This window comes from Trifolium pratense, linkage group LG2, assembly GCF_020283565.1.
Source record: "Trifolium pratense cultivar HEN17-A07 linkage group LG2, ARS_RC_1.1, whole genome shotgun sequence".
In the NCBI taxonomy this organism is placed as follows: domain Eukaryota; kingdom Viridiplantae; phylum Streptophyta; class Magnoliopsida; order Fabales; family Fabaceae; genus Trifolium; species Trifolium pratense.
The window spans coordinates 69,388,169-69,415,524 of NC_060060.1; the positions used below are offsets into that span (position 1 = coordinate 69,388,169).

A 27,356-nucleotide genomic window follows, 5' to 3' on the forward strand; every position below is an offset into this window, starting at 1 on the left:
TAAAGCCCATCTCCCAATTCGACTATGTAAAATTGGTTTTAGAAACATATGTTTAATAACATCATAATGAGAATAAACATAAACATCAATAGGCTTTATATAATGCTTCAATTTCATACAAGAAAAGTACAAACAAAGACAAAGCTTTTCAATACTACTATATCTAGTTTCAACATCATTAAGGACTCTACTTAGATAATAAATGGCCTTTTCTTCGCCATTTTCGTCCTCTTGGGCTAACATACTACCTAATGTGGTATCAGATGCTGAAATATACAACTTCATAAACTTATTTCTAATTGGTGGCATCAGAGTTGGAGGATTAGACAAATATCTTTTGATTGCATCGAATGCTTCTTGCTGATCCTGCCCCCAAGTAAAAACATCCTCTTTCTTGAGTCGAAGCAATGGTGAAAAAGCTTGAGCTTTACCACTTAGATTCGAAATGAATCTTCTCATAAAGTTGATTTTTCCCAACAAGGATTGAAGTTGCTTTTTGTTTGTTGGAGGGTTAGTCTCCAAAATCGCTTTTGTCTTGTTTTGGTTTATCTCAATGCCTTTTTTATGCACCACAAACCCAAGGAAATCTCCTGCATGCACACAAAAAGCACATTTCAATGGATTCATTTTCAATCCATATTTTCTCATTCTTTCGAATGACTTTTTCAAGCAAACCAAATGATCATTTTGTGATGACGATTTAACAATAATGTCATCAATATATACTTGCATAAAAGTATCTATAAAATCATGGAAAATTGAGTTCATTGCTCTTTGGTATGTGGCTCCAGCATTTTTCAATCCAAACGGCATTACGACCCATTCATAGGTACCCAAAGCCCCTGGGCATCGAAAAGCTGTTTTTGCCACATCTTCCTCGGCGATAAAAATTTGGTTATATCCAGAATACCCATCTAACATGCTAAGATATTCGAAACCTGCTGCTGAATCTATTAACATTTCTGCTACAGGCATCGAATATTCATCTTTAGGGGTAGCATTATTTAAGTCCCTAAAATCTATACATATTCTAAGAGAACCATTTTTCTTAATGACAGGAACTATATTTGCTAACCATTCGACATACCTGGCAGTCCGGATGAACTTGCTTCTCAGCAGCCTTTCAATTTCCTCCTTGATCTTAGATAGGATTTCTGGTGCGAATCTTCTTGGTGATTGTTTAACTGGTTTCTTGTCTGGTCGAATGGGTAATCTATGTTCGACCAAATTTCTGTCTAAACCTGGCATTTCATTGTAATCCCAAGCAAAACAATCTTTGAACTCTTTAAGGAGTTCGACCAGTTTATCACGCAAGTCCTTTGGGATATTGGCACTTATGTACGTTGGTCTTTTGATAGAGCCATCTCTAATATCTATTTCTTCCAAAGGATCTTGGGCCTGCATCTTTTGACTGGAACTGGAAGGATCTTTCTCAAATCCTAATGGTTCTTCATCATAGATGCAGTCCATTTTTTGAGTCATTGGCAATAATTTGCCATTTTCACAGTTGTTGGCTTCGATAGCCATATTTTCTTGCAGCATTGTGGCTTCTAAAGCCATCTTTATCTTGTTTTCGGCCATATAAGCCGAAATCTTGGCCCAGGCATTGGGCTTAGTCATCGTAGTATTCTTCAAGGTCCCACCCAGTTGGGCGGACTTTGCCTTCATCCACATGTGGACCTTCGTCTATCTCCTCTCTCTCCCAAATGAATCCATGAGTTGGATCCAATTTGACAGAATGGTAGACATTATCAGCAGGGGCATAGGCATATCCCTGTTCAGTGCATGGCGATATATTCGCCAATTTCTTATCAAATGAATGCTTGGTTATGTGGTGTGTTTCAGCCCTAACATAACTTTGATCAGCTTCGATATTTTCTACCACACCATCATCTCTCCAAATACTCACTCTCTGATGGAGGGTCGAAGGCACTGCTCCAACACCATGTATCCACTCCCTTCCTAGAAGCAGATTATAATTGGCCTTCGATGCTACAACCAAAAACAAAGTTGGCCTAACAGTGCTGCCAACTGCCACATCGACTTGAATTGCCCCCAGCGAGAAACCAGTCTCACCTTCGTAATTCGAAAGAACGATGTTGTGAGGGTGCAAGTCAGTAGAGAATTTACCAATCTTGGTAATCATGAATTCTGGCATCAGGTTTACTGCTGCTCCTCCATCAATCAACACTTTGTTGACCCCCACATTGTTTACTTTGGCCTGAATAAAGAGGGGTTTCAAATGATTCTTCATTCCCTCAGTTGGCCTCTCAAAATTGGCCATCTGTTCCTCTAAGCAGCCATTATTCATTACATAATAACACATTGGCTTGTGTAAAGCCAATTCAGACTCATCGAATTCATCCTCCCCTTCAGTCACTTCTGACCACACGTCATATTCAGCGGGAAGGATCGAAACCACGTTCACTAGCACATCGAACTCGGGATCTGAATCGAGGAGATCCTCATCTTCCATGTTCTCTCCTTCAAACTCATTCTCAACCTTTTGATCATCCTCTGGTTGAGTCAATCTTTCTTTCAGAGGCCTTCTAGCCACTTCGACAACCTGTTTTCCTTTGTTGTCTTCAGTCTTTTGAACCTCTTGAAGGGAAAGCCTTTGTTGGCGCTGATGCCTACGCCATTGTGTGCGGGTCATGGGATTCTTTCCCTTGTAATTGTTTCTGTAAGCATACTTCTTCGAATCAACAGAATGACTCGAACTTCCCTTGTCAACAGAATTTCTGACAAAGTTTGATGCATGACCATGAACCCATTTGTTCATTGGTGATTTGTTGGATGGCACAAAAGTATTTGGGTTGCCCAACTTTTGATGTATTGGTTTAGCATGCGCCATGTTCTGTTTTTTCATTGGCCTTGAGTTTGGCCAATTCTCTTTGTTTCTTCTGAATGGTATAAACTTGTTAAGGCCCTCAGTAGCCTTCTTGTCGAATACAGCACTGCACCTTGGGCAAAGCATCACCTCGGACTTGTTAAGCTTACACCTTTGTAGAAAATCAATCAGTTCCTCTTCAGCCCCAGGATATACTACTTTCATTTTCTCATAGTACTCATTCTCTGGAATAGAAACTAATTGAGCGCCTCCTGATAAGTCTATGGCATCGATCATCAAGCATTCGACCGGTTCCACATAGGAAGCATCCGATATTTGTAGTGGATCTTCGTCAATTTTCATCTTTTGTCCGGATTTCTCTCCAAACTTCAGCCTTCCATCTTTCAAAGCCTTTTGAACCAGATCCCTGAAAAGAACACATTGTGAGGTTTTATGACCCAAAAAATTATGAAATTTGCAGAAACCTCTTTTCTTTTGTTGTTCAAGGGGAGGCACTTTCAATCCCTTTGGAACAACAATTTGGCCATCAGTAACCAACAAATCGAATATTTCATCACATTTAGTTATATCAAACGAATAAGTTTTAGCGACAAATTTATCATTCTTGGGTTCGACAGGATTTTTTCCATTCGAAGGTTTTAGTAATTTGCAGACATAGGGAGGGCCAGGTTTTAATTCGGCCACATTAATTTCATTATCCTCTATGTCTCCATAGTTTATTACATATTCCTCATCATCATCATCTATAGTTTCAACATAAGCAATCTTTTCTCTCTTCTGAAACTTCGATGATCTAGCCTTCTCAGCCTTAAGGCGTTCGACCTGTCTTACCCTATCTGCTAATTGTGCCATGTCTCTTAGATGTTGTGTATCTAATTTCTTTCGAATTGAATAATCTAGGCCTCCAGCAGCCATTTCGACTAACTCGTGTTCAGGCACTTGAGTAAAACATCTGGCCTTAAGTAGCCTAAATCGATTCAAATAATCATCTATGGACTCTGGTGTCTTCCTCCTCACACTGGCCAATTCCTTCAAACTAATCTTAGATTGGCCCATATAAAACTGTTCATGGAAAGCCCTTTCCAATTGAGTCCAATGCTGAATCGAACGGGGGGGGAAGAGTTGTGAACCAAGTGAAAGCATTTTTTGTAAGGGAATTTGGGAAATATTTCAACCTTAAATTTTCGTTATCTGCCAAATTTCCTGCCTCGGCAAAAAATCTTGCCACATGTTCCACTGTTGACTCAGTTGTGTCCCCAGCAAACTTTGTGAATTTGGGGATCTTCCATCCCCTTGGCAATTCAGTTTGTAACACGTATTCAGATAATGGGGAAATAAAGTTAGGCCTATGTAGGCCAACATTGAAACCGTTTTGAGTTAAAATAATTTCGACTAAATTTGCCAAGTTATCTTGTTGCGCAAAATTATTTCTTTGCACATTTCGAATCACTTCGTCAGCATTCTGATTTCGATTAACCAAAATTACTTCAGGCTCTGGCACATGGTGCACCACTGGAGCCGGCGGTTCCTCTTGTACCACTTGTGGTACTTGATTGTTTGGAACTTCATTGTTCACATGAAACCCTTGGTTCTGAACCTGTGTTTGGTTTCGAATGGGCTGAAGGTTTTGGTTAGGCATTGTAGGAGTACCAAAGAAATCTGCAATCCGCCCCATCTGATGGGCTAGCAACTGATAATTATTATTTGTATTGTTGATTAAAGGGTTCAAAATAGTCCCCAATTGTGAAGTCAGAGTATTAACCATTTCATGATTACTCTCGTCCATTTGTTGTCGAAAGGACATCATAGTTACATTGGTTAAATTTTGTAAGGCAATATCTCTGGTCCTATTTCCCACAACAGAGGCTGCTGGGGAAGGCATGGTACTCCTGTCAGGATTTGGGTTAGAATTATGTAAGCCTGCCATCAAAGAGTCTGGCATTCCTAATCATGATTGGTTCAACAAAAACGATCGAATGAGGCTCCTTACATCTTCAGCACCAGGCTGACTGCCCCCTATACCATGTGATACTAACGAAGATATCGACCCAGATACAGTCGAACTCGTTGAGGGCATTGTTACCCCTATATTCCCAAAACTGACTGCAGGAACGCTCGAAGCAGATGTTCCAGAGCCTTGGGCCATGACAGTAGCGTTACTAATTGACGCTTGTGTTGGCTGTCCTTCAGGATTTGGGACATTGTTGTTATTGTTTTGATTATTATTTGGTGGTCTAACCATTTTTGATTTAAATTTAACACTAGTTAAATTTGGTAAAGATTTACCACTTCTCAAATGCATACAAAATCAAAACACAACCTATAAACACTAACTGCCTTAATACTTGTACAAGGATTTTTAGAAAATAAACTTCTTTTAACGATGTAAATTGCACAAAACAACCCGTCCCACCGGGCGTGCCAATTTGTTTACACTGATTTTTGGTAAACAACCGCTAGTTTAAATTAATTACTTGAGAGATCAACTAGTAAATCTCGGGACAATTGTTCATGCATTTTGTTAAAGGAAACTTGGAAGTTTATCTTTAAAGACATCCTTATTTTATACAAGAACAATATGTTTAATTTCTGAAACATATGTTAAATGTAATTAAAGCAAGTTCACTCGAACGAGGGAACTAATGAAAAGCAGAATTCGTAAATACTTTGAAAAGTAAAGACTTATGAAAAGTAAATTTGCATTTAGAATGTAAAAGTTACAAAGAAAATGTAAAGGTTCACCGATTCATACATCTTTCTCGAGTAACTCGTTTCTCGCCTTAACATGGATACTTTGAGTGTTTGAGATTTTGTGTAAATGAATTGTGACCCTTACTTCGACTATACATACTTCTATTTATAGAAAACTAAGCAACGTCTACCCTAACGTTAAACTACTAAACTTCAGCCACGCGTCCTTTTGCATTTGAAATGAACCAAGGCCTTTAAACCGTTGTAACCGTCGAAGTCGAATCACACTTAAATGATAAAGAATGCTCTAAGTCCACAATTCCTGACTACTTCGATTTATTGACTTCTATCGAAAGATTCTTCAGTCTCGAGCCATGAAGCTTTTCCATTAGAACTCTCTTGTTCTTGAAGACATTACCCTTAACCTTCATTTAAACGATAAGAGAAAGAATCTCTCTTGTTTTTGAAGACATTAAAAACTAAGGCTACTTAAAACCATTTCAACAGGTTTTTATAGCAACAAATGTCTTTGGAACTGAAGATTATAACATATTTTACCTTGAGCTAAAATATGGGATAACACTCGGATAATTTCTACTCCCTCCGTTCTAAAATATAAGCAAAAATAAATAAAAAAAAACTTGTATTTGGTAAAAAATTGGACTAAATACATTTATTTTGGTTGATCAATTTTTACTTATATTTTGGAATGAAGGGAGTATGAGATTAGGCTATACATGCAAGAGATTGATAATAAGACAAGAACTTCAAATTCTACAGGATTAGTTGTTTAGTACTAGAAACATTGACGAAGCCAAATTCAAAAATCTCCTTGGGGAATCATATTTCTTTATTGCATGTATCTATCCCCAAATTAAGCACGACCGGTCTATCTAAACCTTTAGAATTTGTTTGGGAAGCACAAAAGATAATAAAGAGAAAGAGAAATTTTTTCACCATCTCCAATGGTAGTACTTATATTTTTAAGTATTAGTACCGTACTCCCATTGGAGCAAAAACAAAATTGTACCTAATAGGTACTAATTCTACAATAAGACATAGTACCTAAATAATTTTTGTGGGACCCATTTAAAATGATGTTGAGTTATTGGATAGATGTGCTACTAGTGGGGCCAATTTAGAACTTTTGAAGAGGTTTTGGGTTGGAGGGAATGAGTACTTATTATGTACTATTATTAAAAAAATTATAAATAAATTATGTGTACATGTGAGGCTACTTAAATACTAAAAAATAAGTAGCTCTATTGTGGATGCTCTTATCTTATTGAATGGCTTTTGGATGTGGAGTTAAAATTAAGAGGACATGAGGTGGGTATTTATGTAAATTTGTTTTTGGATGTAACTTTACTGACCCCACACATTTCGGAAGTACACGTCTAAAATTATTGATTTGTTCAAAAATACATATTTGGACAAAACTATTTTTTGACTTTTTATAGACGTGTATATCTAAAGTGATTTGAGGTAGGAAAAGTTCTTACCTAGTTCTTTTATTTGTATCATGACATTAAAATGTTTGAACTATTAATGTGTGTTGTAGCCTGTTGCAAAACATATCTATGGTACATTGAGAAATTCAAGTGTTGTCTTGTCATATCTAACTTGATTCGCCCCGTAGAGCCTATGGCTATATTTGGATTAGTGGTATCTGATGAAATGGAATGGAGTGAAATGACCTAAAGTTAAATTCCATTGTTTGGATATGTAAAAAATGAATGGAGCGGAATGGAACATGATGGAATCCATTCCATCCCATACCCCTCATTCCTTCAATTTTCCATTCCCCCCAATTTGGGGTGTATGCAATGGAATGAAACCTTATTTTTATATTATTACTACTTTACCCTTATTCTCTTATTTCATTTCATTGAACCGTATGTTCTTTTCCATTTGTTTACATGTCTGTGTACCTTCATTGCGAAAGACGTTCCTGCATGCCTGTATCTTTAATTGGTAGTGTTTTATTTTAAGAAGGCATGTTGCTTCAATTTGGCAGCAATAGTGACGCAGGTGTTTTTGTGCATTGTGAGTGCTTTTAATAATATTTTATTTGATTATGTTGCAATGGATTTTTGTTTTTAATTTATAAATGGGGGGCAAATGTGAATTTTAAAAATTAGGCTCTGTTTTAAAATGAAAGGAGTGCACTACGAGTACTTATTTTTATGATATGTTTTTTATAAGATTATTATGAGAATTTTAAGGGGGTTGTATTGGATTATGATTTCATAGGATTTTAAAAGACTTTTTTATCATAAAAAAATCTTGTGGTATTCAATCAAGACTTTTAGAAAAGTTAAATAAATCTTGTGCTATTCAATTAAGACAATTAAGATTTTTTTTTCAGGGCAACAAAATATGTTGGTATTCAATTGAGATTTCTTACCACTTTTAAAATGTCTATTGGTATTCAAAAGTCTATGGATTTTGATGGATTCTTCTTTGCAATGGATTTTGATGGACTTTTTAGTTGAAAATACACACAAAACACTCCTCCAACAATCTCACCCAAACCCATGAGACTTTTTATAATATTTCAAGACTTTTTTTTTTCCTATCTACAGAATAGAACATTATCAATATTCTGATTTTCTTTTCACCATCAACTCTCGTTCAATCTCTTTCAAATTTCTTCATGGTGATTTCTTTTGAATGACAATGGACATGCATACAAGTGTACTCAATATTGTTTATATATATTATTGCCCATCGATTTTAATTTTTTCAATTCTTTGTTGTTTTCTTTCTTATACATTATGAATCTATGATCGATTTTAATTTTTTCAATTTATTGTTGTTTTTTTCTTTCTTTCTTTCTTTCTTTTTTTCTTATATATTATGAATCTATGATCCATTCATAATTTTTTTTTCCCTGTATCTCCAAATCAAAGGAAGGGATGTACTTGTTTTTTTCACGTTAATTATCATTCAACTGGTTTTTTTCACGTTAATTTTTTTTTTTCATTCCCTTCTTTTTCTTTTTCACCAAGAATGGAAAGTTTTTTTCAATATTAAAAATTCATAAAGTCAGTTGAAATCTTAAAAATCTGTATTATAAAATCCATTAAAGTCTTTTAAAATCCAAATTGGAAAATCCTGATTGTAAAAAAGTCTTTTAAAAAGTCTTAAAAGTTTATACAATCCTATAAAATCTTTTAAAATCTTCAAGATTTTTTTTGTTAAAATTGTCCGTCAAAATCCTAATCCAATACACCCCCCTAAAACTTAGCTTGAGTTGCGGATGATATATTCGTTTCCATAATATTTTATTTGTGTTATTTTTTATAATGATTAATTTTTTATACATTTATTATAAGAGTTTAATTGATATGCACTGACGGTGTAAAATAGTTTTACACGATCGTCCAATAAATAACCATCATTTTGCTATGTCATGTCAAGAAAGTGGGGTGAAGTGGGGTGATGTGGCGAAAAACATGGTTGGTATTGGTTGACTGTGTAAAATTATTTTACATCGTCGGTGCATATCAATTAAATCCATATTATAATGATCAATGTTTTAAACAAGGGTAAAATTGGAATAAAATCGTTATAATTCATTCCATTCCGTTACTTTCCAAACGATGGAGTGGTACTTCTGTTTCATTCCATCACCAAATATCCAAATAATGGAGCGGAATTTGTGTTCCATTCCGTCCCACTCCACTCCATTCCATTCCATTCCGCTCCGTTATGTACCATATCAATCCAAACATAGCCTATGGCTTTGGCTAACCATCCGGTGAAAGGCTTTTATTTTACAATGACTGGTGGACCTGAGGTAACTATGAAGTTTTATCTTATAGCTTCCTCTATCGTTCTCTTATTCCATGAAATATCATTTTTGACCCTCTGAATAAAGTTCTGAACGTATATTTCAAATTCTTTTAGCGTGTTTTAACGGAACGTGTCATTGTGTACTATTCTGAAAACTAAAAAAAAGTTGGAATTTACGTTCCGAACTTTATTTCCATAGGCAAAAATAGAATTTCAGGAGATAAGAAAATGATAGGAGCTAAATAGAAAATTTTGGTAACTATTATCTTTATATTTCCGATATAAATACTCATTTTAAAGTTTTGCACACGTATTAGTAAATAATAAAGATTGATAAGTTAAGTTAATTTTTTACCCTTACTTTATTAAGAAATAGAAAATTCATTCATTTAATATTTTAGTTTTTGTAAGGGTACAAATGGTAAAATGTCATTAATTGTACATTTGTTTCTTAAAAGGACCAAGATTTCAGAGAAAACTAAAAAAGTAAAAGGACAAAAGATTTTAGACGGAAGGTGTAATTTTGATACAAGCATTTGTCGATCACTAAAATTATAGTTAATCGGTTGGTTTTTTTTTTTGTTGAAGGAATCGGTTGGTTATAATTAGCTGATAATGAAAGGTTATCATATTGACATTATATCGAAATTATATCACATACTACGTATTAAACTTTTCATAACTACTTTAAAAAAAGGAATACAAGTATAAGGAATAGTAAATCCCACATTGGTTAAGATTGGACTAAATGGAATTATATAATATGCCAAATGCTAGTTATTTTAAATTGAAGCACCTTTTCCATTTATTATGTTTATAAAAAAAAATGTTAGTTAGCTTTAGTGATTTTACAAATATACAATTTTTTGTAAATATGTTTCCATAACAAGATATGATCCTCTTTGGTTGCAGAGTATAAAAATTGCAGTTATGAGCTATACAAAAACATTAAGAATTACTTTGAAAACACAGAAAGGCTTTATTGATGAACATAACACTAGTGAAGAAAACTCTTTATAGAAAACTTCTTAGTCGGTTAGCCTTGCCACTTGACTTAAGAACATGAGGGGTGGCAATTTTGTAAATAAGTTAAACCTTTTTAGGTCGGTTCCATTTTCAACAGACTTAATAAAGATTAAACAATAATATTAAATTCAAACAAAATTCATTAATTTGCAAAACCTTCTTGTTAAGTCAGACGTCTCTCAATTGACTTAAGAACCCTTTTTGTTAAGTCAGGTAGCGCTCAACTGACTTAAAAAATCCTGTTTGTTAAGTCTAACCTCCTTCACTTGACCTAAGAAGTATCATTTATTTTTGGGTAAATAGGGTTTTACCCCCTGCAAAATAAGCCAATTTTGCATTACCCCCTGCAAAAAACAAAACTTGGGATTACCCCCTGCAATATTAAGATTCTCTCTTTTTACCCTCTGCTTGACAACTTGGCATAGAATCTTTATTTTTTATGAGATGACATGCATATGTAGCATTTAATTTTTTTTTAAATTTTTTTTAAATTTGCACATGTCATTTTTATTATTAAATAAACTAAAAATTAAAAAAATAATAATAAATTCTTTTCTAATTTCCTCTTCATCCCTACCACAATAACTTTAATCATTCAACAAGAACAACAACATCAACACCACCAAGAACAACAACATCAACAAAATCATCAACACCACCAAGAACAACAACAACATCAACAAAATCATCAACACCACCAAGAACAACAATCCAAAAAGAACCCAATTTTTTTTCTTCCAAAAATCAATCTCGGTAAACCCAGAAACATAATCATAAATTTCTTTTGTTCTTCTATTCTTCATCCCTTTGCAACAACCCAATTTCTTCCTAACCCAAAAACATAATTCTTCTTCCCAATTCTTCATCCCATCAATTCAATCCCTAACCCATAAATTCAAAAACTCAGTTTCTGCCTTTATAGAAAATGCGGTTCCTAGTTCCTGCCTTTGTTCTTCATCAATCATTTGTTTCGACGAATTCGGCGGAGTGATTCGGCGGATTTCTAGGTTTTATTTTAGAGAAAAAGGATTCTGGGATTCTAAGTTTGTGTTAGAGAAAAAATAATTTTGGGTTTTGAGAAGAAGAATGAGAAGGAGAAAGATTTGAGTTATGTTACAGGAAAAGATTGTGAGTTTTTTTTTTTTTTTTTTTGTTAGAAGCAATGGATTAACATATCTTTTTGAATTAACATATTTTATTTTTAATAATTTTTTTTTGACACAATATTTTTTATTTTTTTAAAAACTAATTAAGTGGAATTTTTAAAATTTTTGTCACCAATTTATTTAATAATAAAAATGACATGTGCAAAATAAAAATGAAATAAATGCCACATATGCATGCCACCTCATAAAAAATAAAGATTCTATGCCAAGTTGTCAAGCAGGGGGTAAAAAGAGAGAATCTTCATATTGTAGGGGGGTAATCCCAAGTTTTTTTTTGTAGGGGTAATGCAAAATTGACTTATTTTGCAGGGGGTAAAACCCTATTTACCCTTTATTTTTTATAAATTAAATTATAATGGGTTTCACACGAGAATCAAACTCAGCCATTTAACATAAAAAAAAACTCTAATCTATTTTTTTAAAGAAAAATCTTAATCTTTTAAAAAAAAACTAACAATGATAAAAATTAACAAATTAAATTCCAATTTGTTATATGAGGGAATCGAACTTGAGACTCTTTGAAAAACAATTTTATATCAAAGTAAATATGTCAAAAGTAAAATAAATAATTAAATCATCAATGAATAAAAAAAAAAAAAACGCATCTCTTATAAAAACACAAAAAAAAACAAAAAAAAAAAAAACGCATCATCAACTAAAAAAAAAAGCATCATTCATTCATTCATAGATATCAAAAAAACGCAAATCCTTCTTATTCTCAAACTCAAATCACGCAAAACCCTCTCTCACTGCAAACTCAATCTTCACTATAAACCCTTCTCTCACTGCAAATCCTTCTTCACAGCAAATCTCTTCGTCAAACACTCTTCACGAACCCAGAAATCTCTTCGTCGAGTCCTTCACACAAAACCCAGAATTCGTACTGTTCTCACCAACCCTTCATTGCAAATTTGAAACCCTAAATTTCTGGAAGGTGCTACTCATTCATATGTATGTAATTTGTAAACCCTAACTTTTTTTTGTTTTGTTGTGATATTTCAATTTCTGTTTCTGTTGCTATTTCTGTTTTATTATTATTTTCCTGCAATGTTATCTGGTATCTGCTACTTCACATAGCAGATTTTTTGCCCCCAACGGTCAACACTATCCATCTGCAAATTATTCTGCTATTGATATCATTGTTATCATCACAGTTTGCCTATAATCAGTGGCGACTCCAGGATTGTTAGGGAGCCTGGGCAAATTTTTGGAGGGAATTTTATCAACCCATATTTCGAATATAGAAATATTTAAACTCTGTTTTTCAATATTTAATTTTGGAAGAAATTTTTAAACAAGAAATAACATGCAAGAGTATAGTCATGTTTCCAATATAATTAAGGCTCAACTAAATAAGAGACTACAATGAAAACTGAATCCACATCGACGTATATAATTATATTAAACTACTTATTTATACAATCAAAACAACTTAACAAATTTTAAAATTCAAAACACCATCAAGTCATCAAACAAATATTATAGATTGAGAAGGTTTTAGGTTGTTAAAAATTAGAATTAATTGCATATTTGATCTGTTATGTTTATTTTAGGTTTCAATTTGGTCCCTTATTTTTTAAAAGTTTCAAGTTGGTCATTTTCCTCAAATTTTAGTTTAAATCGTCGACTTTTCTAATGAATTTGTGTACGTAGACCACTTAGGAGAGTACTATGTGAATGTTTTAGAAAAATTAACTCAAAATTTAACAAAAAGTTAGAAAAAATTAACTCAAAATTTAACGAAAACGACCAACTTATGTTGAGATCAATAACATAAGGAACCAACTTGAAACTTTTAAAAAATAAGGGACCAAATTGAAACCTAAAATAAACATTAGAGACTAAATATGTTTCGTACGGTACCTTTACGAAATGCGTTTCTTTCTTTTATTTTTATTTTTTCTTGTTTCTTATTATTACAAAAAAAAAAAAAAAAAAAAAAGGCAGCCCAGGCATGTGCCGGGCTTGCCAGACGGCATAATCGCCACTGCCTATAATTCAACTTTGATGTTTGGTAATTGGCTCTTTTAGTTAGTTCACAAGAAAGGGATTGGGGCCTTTAGTTTACCCTCCTCACACTTCACCAAAATAAGAAGTCTCTTATCACATTGTGAATTATAAGTTTCTAAGTTTCCATTAATTACTATCATTAGGAAGATGTGCTACTAAATTTTTTGCCTTGGTTGTATTGGCCATATTTAGAATGAATGTCTTTTTAAAATTACATAATTGTCTTTATTTCAGCCACTTGCAATATATCATGCTCCTCAACTTGTTGGAATTACAACCTCGAATCTCGAAGTCAGTGATAAGTTGAAAATTCATTACCTTGGTAAACTGATAACCTTCAAATTCTCTATATGCATATTTATTTTGTAGCATAGTTTATTCCTAACAAATTTGGATTATTTGCAATAGTCATACTTCTTAGGTTAGGTGGCTTTATATTCTCAAGAGGTACACTTTCAATAGATGTAATGATGTTTTTATTTTTCAAGTTATGTAACCTTATTATATAGTTTTTTTCCCTTTTGATTTCTTCCTGAATTGAAACTGATAATATTAAGAAATGATGGATGTGTGCATAGAAGGCAATGACAGATGTCAACTGTTGTGACATATGCATTGCTGCCATTATCTTAGTTCCAATATCAATTATTAGAAGTTATTTATTTTGTTTATCATGTCACATGACAGGTATTTCCTGTTGCTCAAAAGGAAATTTGTGGATTCAATCCTTTTACAAGTATGAACTCTCTCCCATCTCTGGTCTTGAACTTGTTTGAGCGAGCTTGAATACCCACTTTTTCCTTTATTCCTCATATCTCTTCCTTTATTCCTCGTATCTCTTCCTTTTCAACAAACAAATCGCCGCCTCCCCCAACTCCTAGGGTTCCGTTTTCCATCAACCCAATTCCACTTTTCTTCTTTCTCCGTCCAATTCAACCCAATATAAGGTATATACTATTTTTTGCTATAATTTCAATATCGATGTTCAATATATACTATACTACTATTTCAATCCATTAATTTTGCAATTATTATTATTGTTATTTTTCTTGAATGTGAATCAATGGCTATTTTGGTTTAAAAGTTTTTATTCTAGGTTATAGTTAATTGATCTCTGATCATTATCATGGTTCTAAATTGCGGTTACCGTTACCGTGATATTGCTTACAGTTGCAATTGTGGTTGCAATGTAGTTAGTTGTAGAGACCTCTAAAACGCTTATATTGTAGCCTCAATTTAATCAATGCAAGTTTTTTTTGTGCAATTTTTTCATGGAAGGTATGATGAAAGGAAATTCCAAGGGAAAATATGGATCTTCTTCTTCTTCTTCTCAAAAATCCACGAAAGAGAAGGAGAAACATCTGGTGGATAAGATTCAAGGGATTTTCACCAATCTTCAGTCTGCAAGAAAGGAAAGCAGAGCTAATGACATTGTGATCTGTGAGGAGCAGATGCATCAGTTGCTTCGAGAGTGGAAGGCGGAACTGGAGTCTCCAGCTACTTCCTTAGCTGTATGTCTTTCCATTGTTATGCATAGCTCGATTAATATTTCTGCATGTTTTTTTCTCGTCTTGCAAAAAGATTTCAATTATATATATATTTTATTTGTATTATAAACTTTGGCATTCTATAGGATGGGAGCTTTGGTTCGTTTACCGGGGAACTAGCCCAACTGTTGCAAGAAATTGAGGAGAAAGATGATGCAACAAGTTCATTTACAAGCCCCGTGCCACTGAAGACTGGTCTCCATCAAAATAACATTAGTGATGGCAATTATCCATTTTTTCTGGAGGTGAGTGTCTGTCACTTGTTCCGGGGACTCCTATGTGTGTGTGTGTGGCATGTTAACCTGTGTGGTTCTATATTTGAAGCAAAACTTTACCTTAATTAGTTTTGTTTATCATGCTTCTCAGTTGTATGCTTTTGTTATAGTTCTTTACATTTTTAATAGGGTGCTTTTATTTGTTCTTTTTGGCATAATTGAGTAAGTCGACTCTTAAACAGTTTGATCAACTTACCTGTTATATGCTCCAACCGTACTATAGTTTTTTTTTTTCCTTTCTTTCTTTGTGCTAGATAGTAAATAATTAAACATAAAATTAATTTAAGTTATTTAATAAAGTATAGCATAAGGGAAGACTACCAATCTGTATGTGGTGATAAACCCATGACAGTGTAGTGAGGACATAGGAAAATTGTTAGAAGGGAGTGAAGGAAAATTGATACGATAAAAGCAGCGGAATTTTAAAATTTTCCTTTTGTGATCCTTACGAATGGTCATGAATTGTGTTTAGAGTTTTACCTTTTGGTTCGAAAACTCCCTTTAAATCACGAACGGCTATCGAACACTTCGAATCATGAACAAGGTCACGAACAAGAACCTCGAACCGTCACGAACAAGGTCACCACCAAGTCACCAACGAATTTGATCACAAGCGTTAAAGGTATAACGCCTCTAGCCAGTCCACACGAACAACAACCTTCAATGGAGTGCTAGCTCCAATGATTTGAAGGGTTAGGAGAAAGGAGGCACAAAATAAGGATTAGGGTTTTTCACAAAAACTCTAGAAAGGTGATTAGGGTTTCTCAAGAGAGGAGAGAACAAAGGCTCATGAGAATGAGTAACAAAAGTGTGTAACTTTTCTCCTTACCACAAGGGTTCTATTTATAGAACCACTTGCCATGGCAAAATTACACTAAAGCCCTTTTAACTAAATGGGCTATAGTGGGCGCCATTCTCATGTAAATATGTCTAGTACATATTTGCACCCCCTTCTTGCTACATCATACCATATGTTGTAATGCTCATTTTAATTACCATAATACCCTTATCATATTTCCTTATTTCTCCAAGGTGCACCGTACCTTACGGTGTTCCAATCTCACTAGATTGTTCTTATGTGTGTGACCCTGTAGGTTTCCGTAACATTGACAATTATAATAAATCACTATTTATTACAATAAACAGTGAGCGGTATCTAGCAACACATCACTGCTACTCAAGTTACGAGAAATTAACATGTGATCTAAACATAACCTCTTGTGATAATATCAGTGTGTATAATTACCCCTTTGCCCTTTATGTCTATATTGAACACAAAACATACTTGGTGTCATCTTTGTCCAGTTCAATATTGGGCCCATGACATTTATCCTGTTATGCAGGATTGGCAAATTCCATCTAGGTCACTACTGTCCCTCAGCATGCTTTGTGAAGTACCCATCAACTGCCTTTATGGTTATCCTGTTACGGATAACGTTAGATCAGCAACAAAGTACTTGACTCCACATCTAGGGTACAAAGTGGTTTCAGGTCTAAGGGCGGTTTACACCATTATCACCATGAGAGTAACTTATGACACTTTGCATAACTTTGCATGTAGTACTCTCATAGCGGGTCAATCCAGTATAAATATTACTCCTAATATTTATACCTACGTCAAGACTTGATAACTCCTTATCCCATGATCCATGAGATGTGATCATCAGTCTATCTTCATAATAGTCTTTATGCTTTTAAGGTTATCCCCTTTACCTTAAAGCTCGACTACGGATACTTTAAGAATAGTGTCCTTATGTTTAATATTATCTCATGATTAAGTCACACTTAATTATTAAACGGACTTTCTATTCTAGGGACTTCATTATTTTGCAACCTTACAAATATAATAAAGAAATGCCATATTTATATTCAAACTCCTAAAGCAAATACTATGAAAATAGATTGGCTCTTAGGGCTTACTCCAACAATCTCCCACTAGCACTAAAGCCAATCTAGGTTTCTCTTAATACCTATAGACTTAGTATGCCCATCACGCTTCAACTGCGCAAGAGGCTTTGTTAGTGGATAAGGAACTATTTCCTATGTTGGTATCTTACGTATCTTTCAACGTTCTATTTCGATCTCTATCGAAATATATAAGTGTCTAAGTATATTCATGAATCGTCGGTGAGATCTATTTTCAAGTGTTCTTGCAAGATTAAACTATTACCATCACTAATGTGATTAATGTGACTTGTAACACCGGAAACATATCTTTAGCTCAATCATGAGCCAAACGATCCAATCTTAAATACTCAACTTATTTAACTGAAACAAACATATTACGAAGCTTATCTTATAGCTTTCAATGCTTGTATTCAGCCATGATATACAATACATTGGTATGGAAACTTCCTTCATTATAACTTCCTTATAATGATCCTTCCCATACCTATCTATTTCAAGAAATAGGCCTTAGTTCCTTTAAGGTCCTTAGGGATATTCTTGAAGGTAAGTTAGTGTCAAACACTAATTTCAATTTTGGTACATAGGTTATTCCTAACTCTTTAGGAATTCTTGCCTAAGTGTTTCATCAAGAGTTATTTTCTTAGTCATGTCTCACATGTATAAGAAAAATGTCTTGATGATTAATATGATATCAGATATTATCACTCCCACTAAAACTTTGTATGCACAAGATTTATATTTGTCCTTCATTTGTTTTCCACAAAACTTTCAAAAGGAACAAATATTCAAATTTATTCGATCTAATCAAAGTTAGATAGGTTTGTCCTTGTTAATTTGTTTTCATAAAACTTCATAAAAGGAACAAACAATAATTTAATTTTCTGAGAACTCTATCTAATCAAAATTAGATAGCTACAAGTTATATACCTTTCTAGCATCATTTGGATCAACAAAACCCTTACGTATATGTCCAACGCATATATATGAGGTCATTCCAATTAAGGAATGCAACTTTGTTATCCATCTACCAAAACATGTAGTACAACATTTAGCAGAAGCAATCAAATATTATAAGGTATTCTTAATACCATCCATATCAGTGTTCAAAAAGAATACTCACTTTCATCGTATGAGTCTTACTCATCTTGAAGACATAACCATTATCTACATAAGGTTAGTGTATATGGATTCTGTATGAGATTTCATGGCATTTAGCCACTTCTCATAATCTAGATCGTCTTACGACCTTTTAGAAAGTCAAAGACTCATCTTCCATGAGAATCATATCACATTGCTGAGTCATGATAAAACCATACCTTGTAGCCATATGTGATATGTTAGACTTATCTTGGATTTGTGCAACTTTAAAACAATGGTTCTTCAACAACCTTGAGGAACCGGTTTGCATTCCCTTTTAAATAAATATGTTTTGTGGTACTTGAATTTATTCAAGTTCTATATCACTCCCACTGTCTCTTTTAGAGACACACTCCCACTAGAGGAATGTTTCAAACCTAGCAACAAAACAACCTTTTGTCCTTAAGAGTGATATAGGACCAATATCCCTTTCTTTAGGATATTTCCACTTATTCATTCATTCATTTGGAATTAGATTTATCTAATAAATTTTAATCCAAAATTCTCATAAAGACAAACTTGGTACTCTTACCTCCATATCGCATATGGTGTCTTTATGATCATTTTAAAAGGGAACTAATTGTGGGTGAAGATTAATTATAAGTAAAGAGATTTATAGAAAGAGTCAATATATAATTAAACTATCCTTAAATCATGTCAAACATGATGTGATAAAATAGTTATTATAGTCTTTTAATTAAGTATTTACTGATATGACTCATTCATATAACTTAAATACTTTTGTCGAGTTCTATTTTCTTCATTGTTGAATTTCTTTGACAAATTCAAAGATTTCTAATTGGTGTCATACACCTACCAACATCTAATGATTTTAATCATCAATGTTAATGAAGTAAAATAAACTCAATATACAAAATATGTTTAGTGGTCGACATACATCTCATGTATATTGTTCAAATAGGTCATGCGTTATTTTATTGACACATCGAATATTTGTACTAAACAACAATGCTCTTGATATATTTAAGGTCCAAATCATATTTGGCTCTTATCACGATTGTTATAGATATCCCTATCAAGACCATGGAACCCTAGTCCATTACTTGACTTGGAGTAATAGTATAGAAAACTTTGCTTAAATGATAGGACCATTACTTGTCTTATCATTTAAGGCTACAATTCATATATTGTCAATACAAGATATACAATTGCTACTTCTATTACTAGATGGAATTCAATAACAATTATTGTGTTCCATTTCAAACTCGATTTTAAGTCATTGCATAAGCTCTCATTATCAATGAAACAATTTTCATTCTAGATATGGGTTGACTTAAAATTATAGCCAATGTTCTAATTCTTTAAGCATCTCTATTTTCGAAAAATTGAGATTCAACATCTTGTATCATATACTTTTGATGTAGAAATAGAAATTTTGACTTTCTATAACAATATGTGCATTATTGAAGTCTCACTTCATACTTTTGGTTTGACTCTTCCAAGAACTATTTACGTCATTTTTATTTAATGGTCTAACCATAGCTGTTCTACTTTGACAACCATTTTGTACTATTCAAATAAGAGGAATATAAATCTTATTTATATTATATCTCAAATCTTTGATAGTGCAAATTAATTCTCATTTAACTCAACAAATTCCGGTAGATATTCAAAACAATTTTGTCTATATCTATTCCATTATAATTTGTTAGATTGATCCTATGACCAACTTTGATCCATTGAGAAATTTATCATACTCTAAAGTTCTTTCAAAAGGATCTTACTTGAGATTAAATGATCACATCATTTATTATATATTCTATATCTAGACGTCAACTTGATGCTTCTAACAAGTATCCCTTTTCAATCAAGTTATGGTAGGTTGTTTACAGTTTATAGTTCAAGACTTATAGTTTTCTCGCATTTGAGAACAATTCTCAATTTGTACCAATACAGAAACTCCTTTCTGAAAATCTTGTCCTTCATAAGGACAACTTAATATGTATTGTATTTCGAAATTCTAATTACAAAGATATGTAAGATATTATGACTAAATCATATTTAATTTGGTCTTTAATTAAATACGCTCTCTCACTATTTTACTCAAAACAAATGACCCTCGACATTTGATTCGGAAAATCCCGTTGGAAGATTTTCTAGTGAGAATGAGATCCATATTTCACTTCGTTTTAAGTCAGCGTTGGGCTGATTACACAAAACTTAGTTATTTAGGTAGGAAACTCTTTTCCAATTGTATCTCATACAACTCTCATATCCTTTCTATTGGGTGAATAACACTTATTCTAATCCATCACATGGAATGACCCAATACTTGCTTCTAAAGTCATATAATCTTATTATATTTTCTTTAGTTAAGTTAGACCCATTAAATAGCGATCGGATAAATAAATTACCTCACCGCAACTTATCAATATTGACAATGCACTTCGCGTTGGCAAAACCTACATTGATCGATATTGATCTTGAAGGGCGCTATTCGTTGGAAAGCAATAAAACTTAATATTAATTCCTTTGAGGGCTTTTATAATTAATTTGATCTCACCTTACCACGGCTTACATACAATGACGTCACTCCATTCATAACATGCATCAACATACATAATATAATAAAATGAAACAGTTATGGCCCATAGCGCATTTGTTCTCCCAAGCCAATGAGAGAACCTAATCTAACCTAAAACGATCTATACTTCTCCAAGCATGATCTTCAAGGTTGACCTCCATTGTTCTTCTTCTTCATAATATTACATAATAATATAAAAGAATACTCGTTTTACATACGAGGGAGTGGATGAGAAGAGAATATAGAGAATAGAGATAAGGCGCGACACGCAGGCCGTATTTAAAAACCAAATGCAATAAAATAAATAAACTAAGGCCATAACCGATCATCAAATATAATAATAACAAACAAACTTTATTATTATTAAAGTCTCATAATTAATTAAATCCGGCGATTGATCAAATCAGGTAAGTTTGATTCAAATATTTAATTCACAATTAAATATTTCGAATCAAAATTTGCTAAAATAAATAACATTATTTTAAAGTAGAATTAAATCTTTTGACAATTCTCCAAATATGGAAAATTATTTAATCAAAACCTTTTGAATAAAATATTTCCAAAATTGGTAATATTATCTTTTAAAACAATTTTAAAAGATATTTCTAGAGATTTGAAACGATTTCATAATTAAATATATTTGTCAAATATGGAAAATTATTTAATCAAAACCCTTTTGAATAAAATATTTCCAAAATTGATAATATTATCTTTTAAAACAATTTTAAAAGATATTTCTAGAATTTTGAAACGATTTCAAAATTAAATATATTTATCATCTACTTTTCGCATCAACACTTGATACGTTTTGCAAATCCTAATTTTAATGACACAACATTTGTGCAACCCTTTCATGCCGTCAAAATTCCTTATGACCAAATTCAATCCAATTGATCAACATGTCATTGTTTCACCATACAAATGTCGGATTCCGAAACAAATGAACACGGCTCGCTTTAATTGAATAACTTTCATAATAATTTTAACGAAATTACTAACGGTATATCACATACACCATTTTGTATTACGGTTACTTATATCATATATAAGTTTATGGCCGTTCTTGATTGTGTAACCTTAGGACAATTAACATATCGCATGCTTCACCATACAAGTGTCGGATTCCGAAGCCGTTTCAATGTTAATTACCCAATTCATACACAAAACTTACATCACATGTAAGTATTGACCGTTCTTGTTCGTGTAACCTTAGGACAATCAACATATCGCATGCTCCACCATACAAGTGTCGGATTCCGGAGCCGTTTCAATGTTAATCATCCAATTTATACACAAACAACCGTCAAATTTTAATTACTCGATTTTAATCTTTTATTAACTGTTTTAATCATATTAAAACTGAATTCATGAATTTAAACAAACATCAATTCATGGTTTCGTAAGTGGCTCTGATACCACTGAAGGAAAATTGATACGATAAAAGCAGCGGAATTTTAAAATTTTCCTTTTGTGATCCTTACGAATGGTCATGAATTGTGTTTAGAGTTTTACCTTTTGGTTCGAAAACTCCCTTTAAATCACGAACGGCTATCGAACACTTCGAATCATGAACAAGGTCACGAACAAGAACCTCGAACCGTCACGAACAAGGTCACCACCAAGTCACCAACGAATTTGATCACAAGCGTTAAAGGTATAACGCCTCTAGCCAGTCCACACGAACAACAACCTTCAATGGAGTGCTAGCTCCAATGATTTGAAGGGTTAGGAGAAAGGAGGCACAAAATAAGGATTAGGGTTTTTCACAAAAACTCTAGAAAGGTGATTAGGGTTTCTCAAGAGAGGAGAGAACAAAGGCTCATGAGAATGAGTAACAAAAGTGTGTAACTTTTCTCCTTACCACAAGGGTTCTATTTATAGAACCACTTGCCATGGCAAAATTACACTAAAGCCCTTTTAACTAAATGGGCTATAGTGGGCGCCATTCTCATGTAAATATGTCTAGTACATATTTGCACCCCCTTCTTGCTACATCATACCATATGTTGTAATGCTCATTTTAATTACCATAATACCCTTATCATATTTCCTTATTTCTCCAAGGTGCACCGTACCTTACGGTGTTCCAATCTCACTAGATTGTTCTTATGTGTGTGACCCTGTAGGTTTCCGTAACATTGACAATTATAATAAATCACTATTTATTACAATAAACAGTGAGCGGTATCTAGCAACACATCACTGCTACTCAAGTTACGAGAAATTAACATGTGATCTAAACATAACCTCTTGTGATAATATCAGTGTGTATAATTACCCCTTTGCCCTTTATGTCTATATTGAACACAAAACATACTTGGTGTCATCTTTGTCCAGTTCAATATTGGGCCCATGACATTTATCCTGTTATGCAGGATTGGCAAATTCCATCTAGGTCACTACTGTCCCTCAGCATGCTTTGTGAAGTACCCATCAACTGCCTTTATGGTTATCCTGTTACGGATAACGTTAGATCAGCAACAAAGTACTTGACTCCACATCTAGGGTACAAAGTGGTTTCAGGTCTAAGGGCGGTTTACACCATTATCACCATGAGAGTAACTTATGACACTTTGCATAACTTTGCATGTAGTACTCTCATAGCGGGTCAATCCAGTATAAATATTACTCCTAATATTTATACCTACGTCAAGACTTGATAACTCCTTATCCCATGATCCATGAGATGTGATCATCAGTCTATCTTCATAATAGTCTTTATGCTTTTAAGGTTATCCCCTTTACCTTAAAGCTCGACTACGGATACTTTAAGAATAGTGTCCTTATGTTTAATATTATCTCATGATTAAGTCACACTTAATTATTAAACGGACTTTCTATTCTAGGGACTTCATTATTTTGCAACCTTACAAATATAATAAAGAAATGCCATATTTATATTCAAACTCCTAAAGCAAATACTATGAAAATAGATTGGCTCTTAGGGCTTACTCCAACAGGGAGGGGGGAACTGTAACATAATTAATTAACAGGTGGCACTTTGGGATTGGAAAGTGAGATGTAAGTGAGGTAAGCTGGCTGGCTTGAGGGAGGGGTCTTATCTATTTTCTGTTTTATCATTTCATTGTTCTATTTTTCTCTTTTCCTTTTCCAATATATATCAGAAACTAGTCTCTAGTTGTACGCTTCTTTCTGATTGTAAGCACCAATTTCCTTTTGAGATATCCATGGTTTAATACTTTAATATGTAGATCCAATTCCTATCAAATTGGTATCAGATCTTCAATCTTGGAGCTATGGTACATCATGAGGTGGTTATAAAGGGGAGTGTGGGGGACCAAATTATTTGGGAAAAAGTTGGGAGAGTTGGCTGGTTTGAGGGAGGAGTCTCTGGTTGTATGTTTGTTTCTGATTGTAAGCTGTACAATTTCCATTTGAGATATCTTTAGTTTGATATATAAATCTAATTCCTATCATGTGGTGTGTGGTCTTTTAGTTTGTTCCGGAAAACCTAATTGGTAGCACATTTTTTAACCTTGTTTACGAGGGAATTACCATATACCTACCCACCAAAGTCCCAAAATTGATCACTTGCGCTCTGCCCAAGTCATATGATCACTTGATGTAGGTTACATTCAACTTTGTTCTGATTTTTCAGTTCACATTGATTCCAACTTGTTGAAATTCATTTGTAGAGGTAAAATTACCAAAAGAGAACTCTTATTTTCACATTCAACTTTTGGTTAACTACTTCTTGACTTGATTAACACTTTAGTGGTTAGTTGTTCCTAAAATGGAAATATTTGAATATAGAACTTAGGGACCATATACTTCGATAGATTCCTGTTTTCATTTTCTTTGAAAATAAGCATTAGAGAATGCATTCTTCAAATTTTTTAAAATGCATTTTTTATAACTGATTCAGCTTTTTTCAAACTTTGAAAAATGTGAAAGAACTACTTTCACTGTTCCCAAAAATATATTCTCTGTAGTTAGCCATCTCGCTAGCACAATTATTCACTGCAGTAGCCTTTCATTCATGGCATGATTAAATGAAAATTGATAAAGTTTTTAGGAAGCAAACAATTGGCAGTAGCCTTTCATTGCATGTAGAAATAGTATATTTGAATTGAATGTTTCTATCTGTTTAATCTTTTTTCTTTCTGCTCTACTCATTAATCATATGTTTTCTTGCTTTTCTTTAAGAGATAACAATTGGCAGTTATATTCTTGCAGAATTGTTTTGAGAATAACCAGACACTAGATCATACTTTTAAAGGCTCTGCTTCATCTCTGTTCAACAGTCCTTTAAATAACTCAGACATGGCTCAGTTGGATTTTCATCAATTCGGTTTAAATCAAGATATGGATCACAACGCTGTAGGTCACAACTCTGATTTGATTGGTCGGTTTAATTTGTATCAGGACCAAAGCCTCGGGCACAACACAGAAATAAAAAACTCAGAGTCAACTCAATTTAGTTTTGAAGAAGGCATTGATTGTTCTCAATTTTTCGGAGATAATGACACCACAACATTTGGAGACAATCTTATACCTAACATTCTTCCAAATATCTGCCCTCCACCTTCTGCTTTCCTATCCCCAAAATGTGCACTGTGGGACTGTATCAGACCTGCTCAAAAACAGTGCCAGGGCTACTGTTGTAGTTCTCATGAGCATTTGGCAATTAGTGAAGGTCTCCCTGGAATGACTCCAATTTTGCGACCTGGTGGCATTGATGTAAAAGATGGTCCTTTGTTTGCTGCTGTTCTTGCAAAGACAATGGGAAAAGAAGTAGGCATCCCTAAGTGTGAAGGTGCTGCTTCAACGAAAGCCCCCTGGAATGCTTCAGGTTAGCATGCAAGTTTGTTACCTTTTTGTATATCGCCGATTATTATATTATTGGTAAGGTTTAAAATTTAAATTGTTAGTTTTTTTTTTTTTTTTTTTTTTTCAGAGTTCTTTGACATTTCTTTTCTTGAGGGTGAAACTGTTAGGGAGTGGCTGTTCTTTGACAAGCCTAGAAGGGCGTTCGACAGTGGAACTAGGAAACAGAGATCACTCCCTGATTACCATGGGCGTGGTTGGCATGAATCAAGGAAGCAGGTGATGAAGGAACACGGTGGACAAAAGAGATCCTATTACATGGACCCCCAACCTCCTAATCGTGATTGGCATTTGTACGAGTATGAGATCAATAGCCACGATGGTTGTGCATTATACAGACTAGAATTAAAGCTTGTAGATAAAAAGAAAAGTCCCAAGGGAAAAGTGTCTAAGGATTCTCTTAATGATTTGGAAAACAAGATGGGAAAGCTAACAGCTGCTCCATTGCCAGACAATGGAAAATCTATCGAGGGAAAAACTGATGCCAAGTCTGAGAATGTTGGCCTGCCTGCCTGAAAATTAATAAATACTTTGTGGGATGATTTTTGGCAATGACTGACCAACATGTACATATTTGAGGAATGAGGATAGACTTAATCTTTTGGAAATTTCTAACATTTTCTGAATCAAGGTAATGACAGATTCTTGTGGTGGTAGTTGTTCATATTCAATTCTTCGTTAAAAAAAAAAGAAAAAGGTGTTCATATTCTTGTATCCTGAGTATGTGTATGTTTGGATTCACTTTTAGGAGAGTTAAACCTGACTCGTTAAACGTGACTTACTGAAGAGTTAAAATTACTTTGGTGTGTTTGGGATTCTCAATTAGAATGGATCTTTTCTTTAAAGTTGATTGACTTAAAACCAGAGCGTCCCGTGGTTACCGACTTACCGCAGACATAATTTTTAAACTTAAATTTATTGTTCAAGTGACTTTGACACGAACACATTCAAACATAAATAATTTACCTTAACATTCACCTATCAACTAAATTATCCATATTCTGCTCTAAGCTCATCTAATCTTCTATGCATAATAAACTACTTTGTACCATGTAGAGTCAAATTTCACGAGTAAAAGAAAGACTTAAATAAAGTTTTGATCTCATAATTTATCAATTGTGCGATTTTGTCCAATCTAATTTTAAATGTGCGATTTTGACCCTTGAAATTACCCCGTTCTAATTTATTAGCTGCAGTCAAAATCGCACATTTAAAATTAGAGGGATCACTTCTTCAAAAAAAATTAAAGGGGTCAAAATCGCACAATTGTTAAACTAAGAGAGTTAATTAACACTAGATTTAAGAAAGAAAAAAAAAAACTCAAATTTCCAATGTTAGATGGATGGTGGTTATAACCACCAACCTGTGTATGCATGCAAACCCCCAAATTGAATCAGCCTTCCCATGCATTGGTTTAAAAAGAAATACAAAATTATTTCATATTATATACCATTAGGGACCATCTATCTATCCCTGGCCAGGTGTATCTAACTATCAAATATTCCATTAGGGACCATATGCATGGTTGAAAGTATGGTAGTCGCATGACATGAG

General features: G+C 33.6%; 1 protein-coding gene and 1 pseudogene across 6 annotated transcripts; one reads left to right on the top strand and one right to left on the bottom strand.

Moving 5' to 3' along the window:
• Positions 1-1,612: 1,612 nt before the first annotated feature.
• Positions 1,613-4,749, bottom strand: LOC123905321 (annotated as a pseudogene).
• A 7,421-nt stretch (positions 4,750-12,170) lies between these two features.
• On the top strand, positions 12,171-26,647 carry LOC123906443 (transcription factor VOZ1-like). Of its 6 annotated transcripts, XM_045956350.1 has the most exons (8): positions 12,178-12,483; positions 13,777-13,864; positions 14,230-14,278; positions 14,424-14,489; positions 14,821-15,053; positions 15,176-15,334; positions 25,152-25,767; positions 25,873-26,647. In XM_045956350.1, the coding sequence occupies exons 5-8, from the start codon at positions 14,823-14,825 to the stop codon at positions 26,316-26,318; spliced, it is 1,452 nt and encodes a 483-aa protein (XP_045812306.1). In that variant the 5' UTR covers positions 12,178-12,483; positions 13,777-13,864; positions 14,230-14,278; positions 14,424-14,489; positions 14,821-14,822; the 3' UTR covers positions 26,319-26,647. The 6 variants fall into 6 exon arrangements, with proteins under 6 accessions (XP_045812305.1, XP_045812306.1, XP_045812308.1 ...); XM_045956349.1 differs by having other exon boundaries at positions 12,171-12,483; positions 14,230-14,489; XM_045956352.1 differs by having other exon boundaries at positions 12,178-12,466; positions 14,230-14,489.
• The last annotated feature ends 709 nt before the right edge of the window (positions 26,648-27,356 follow it).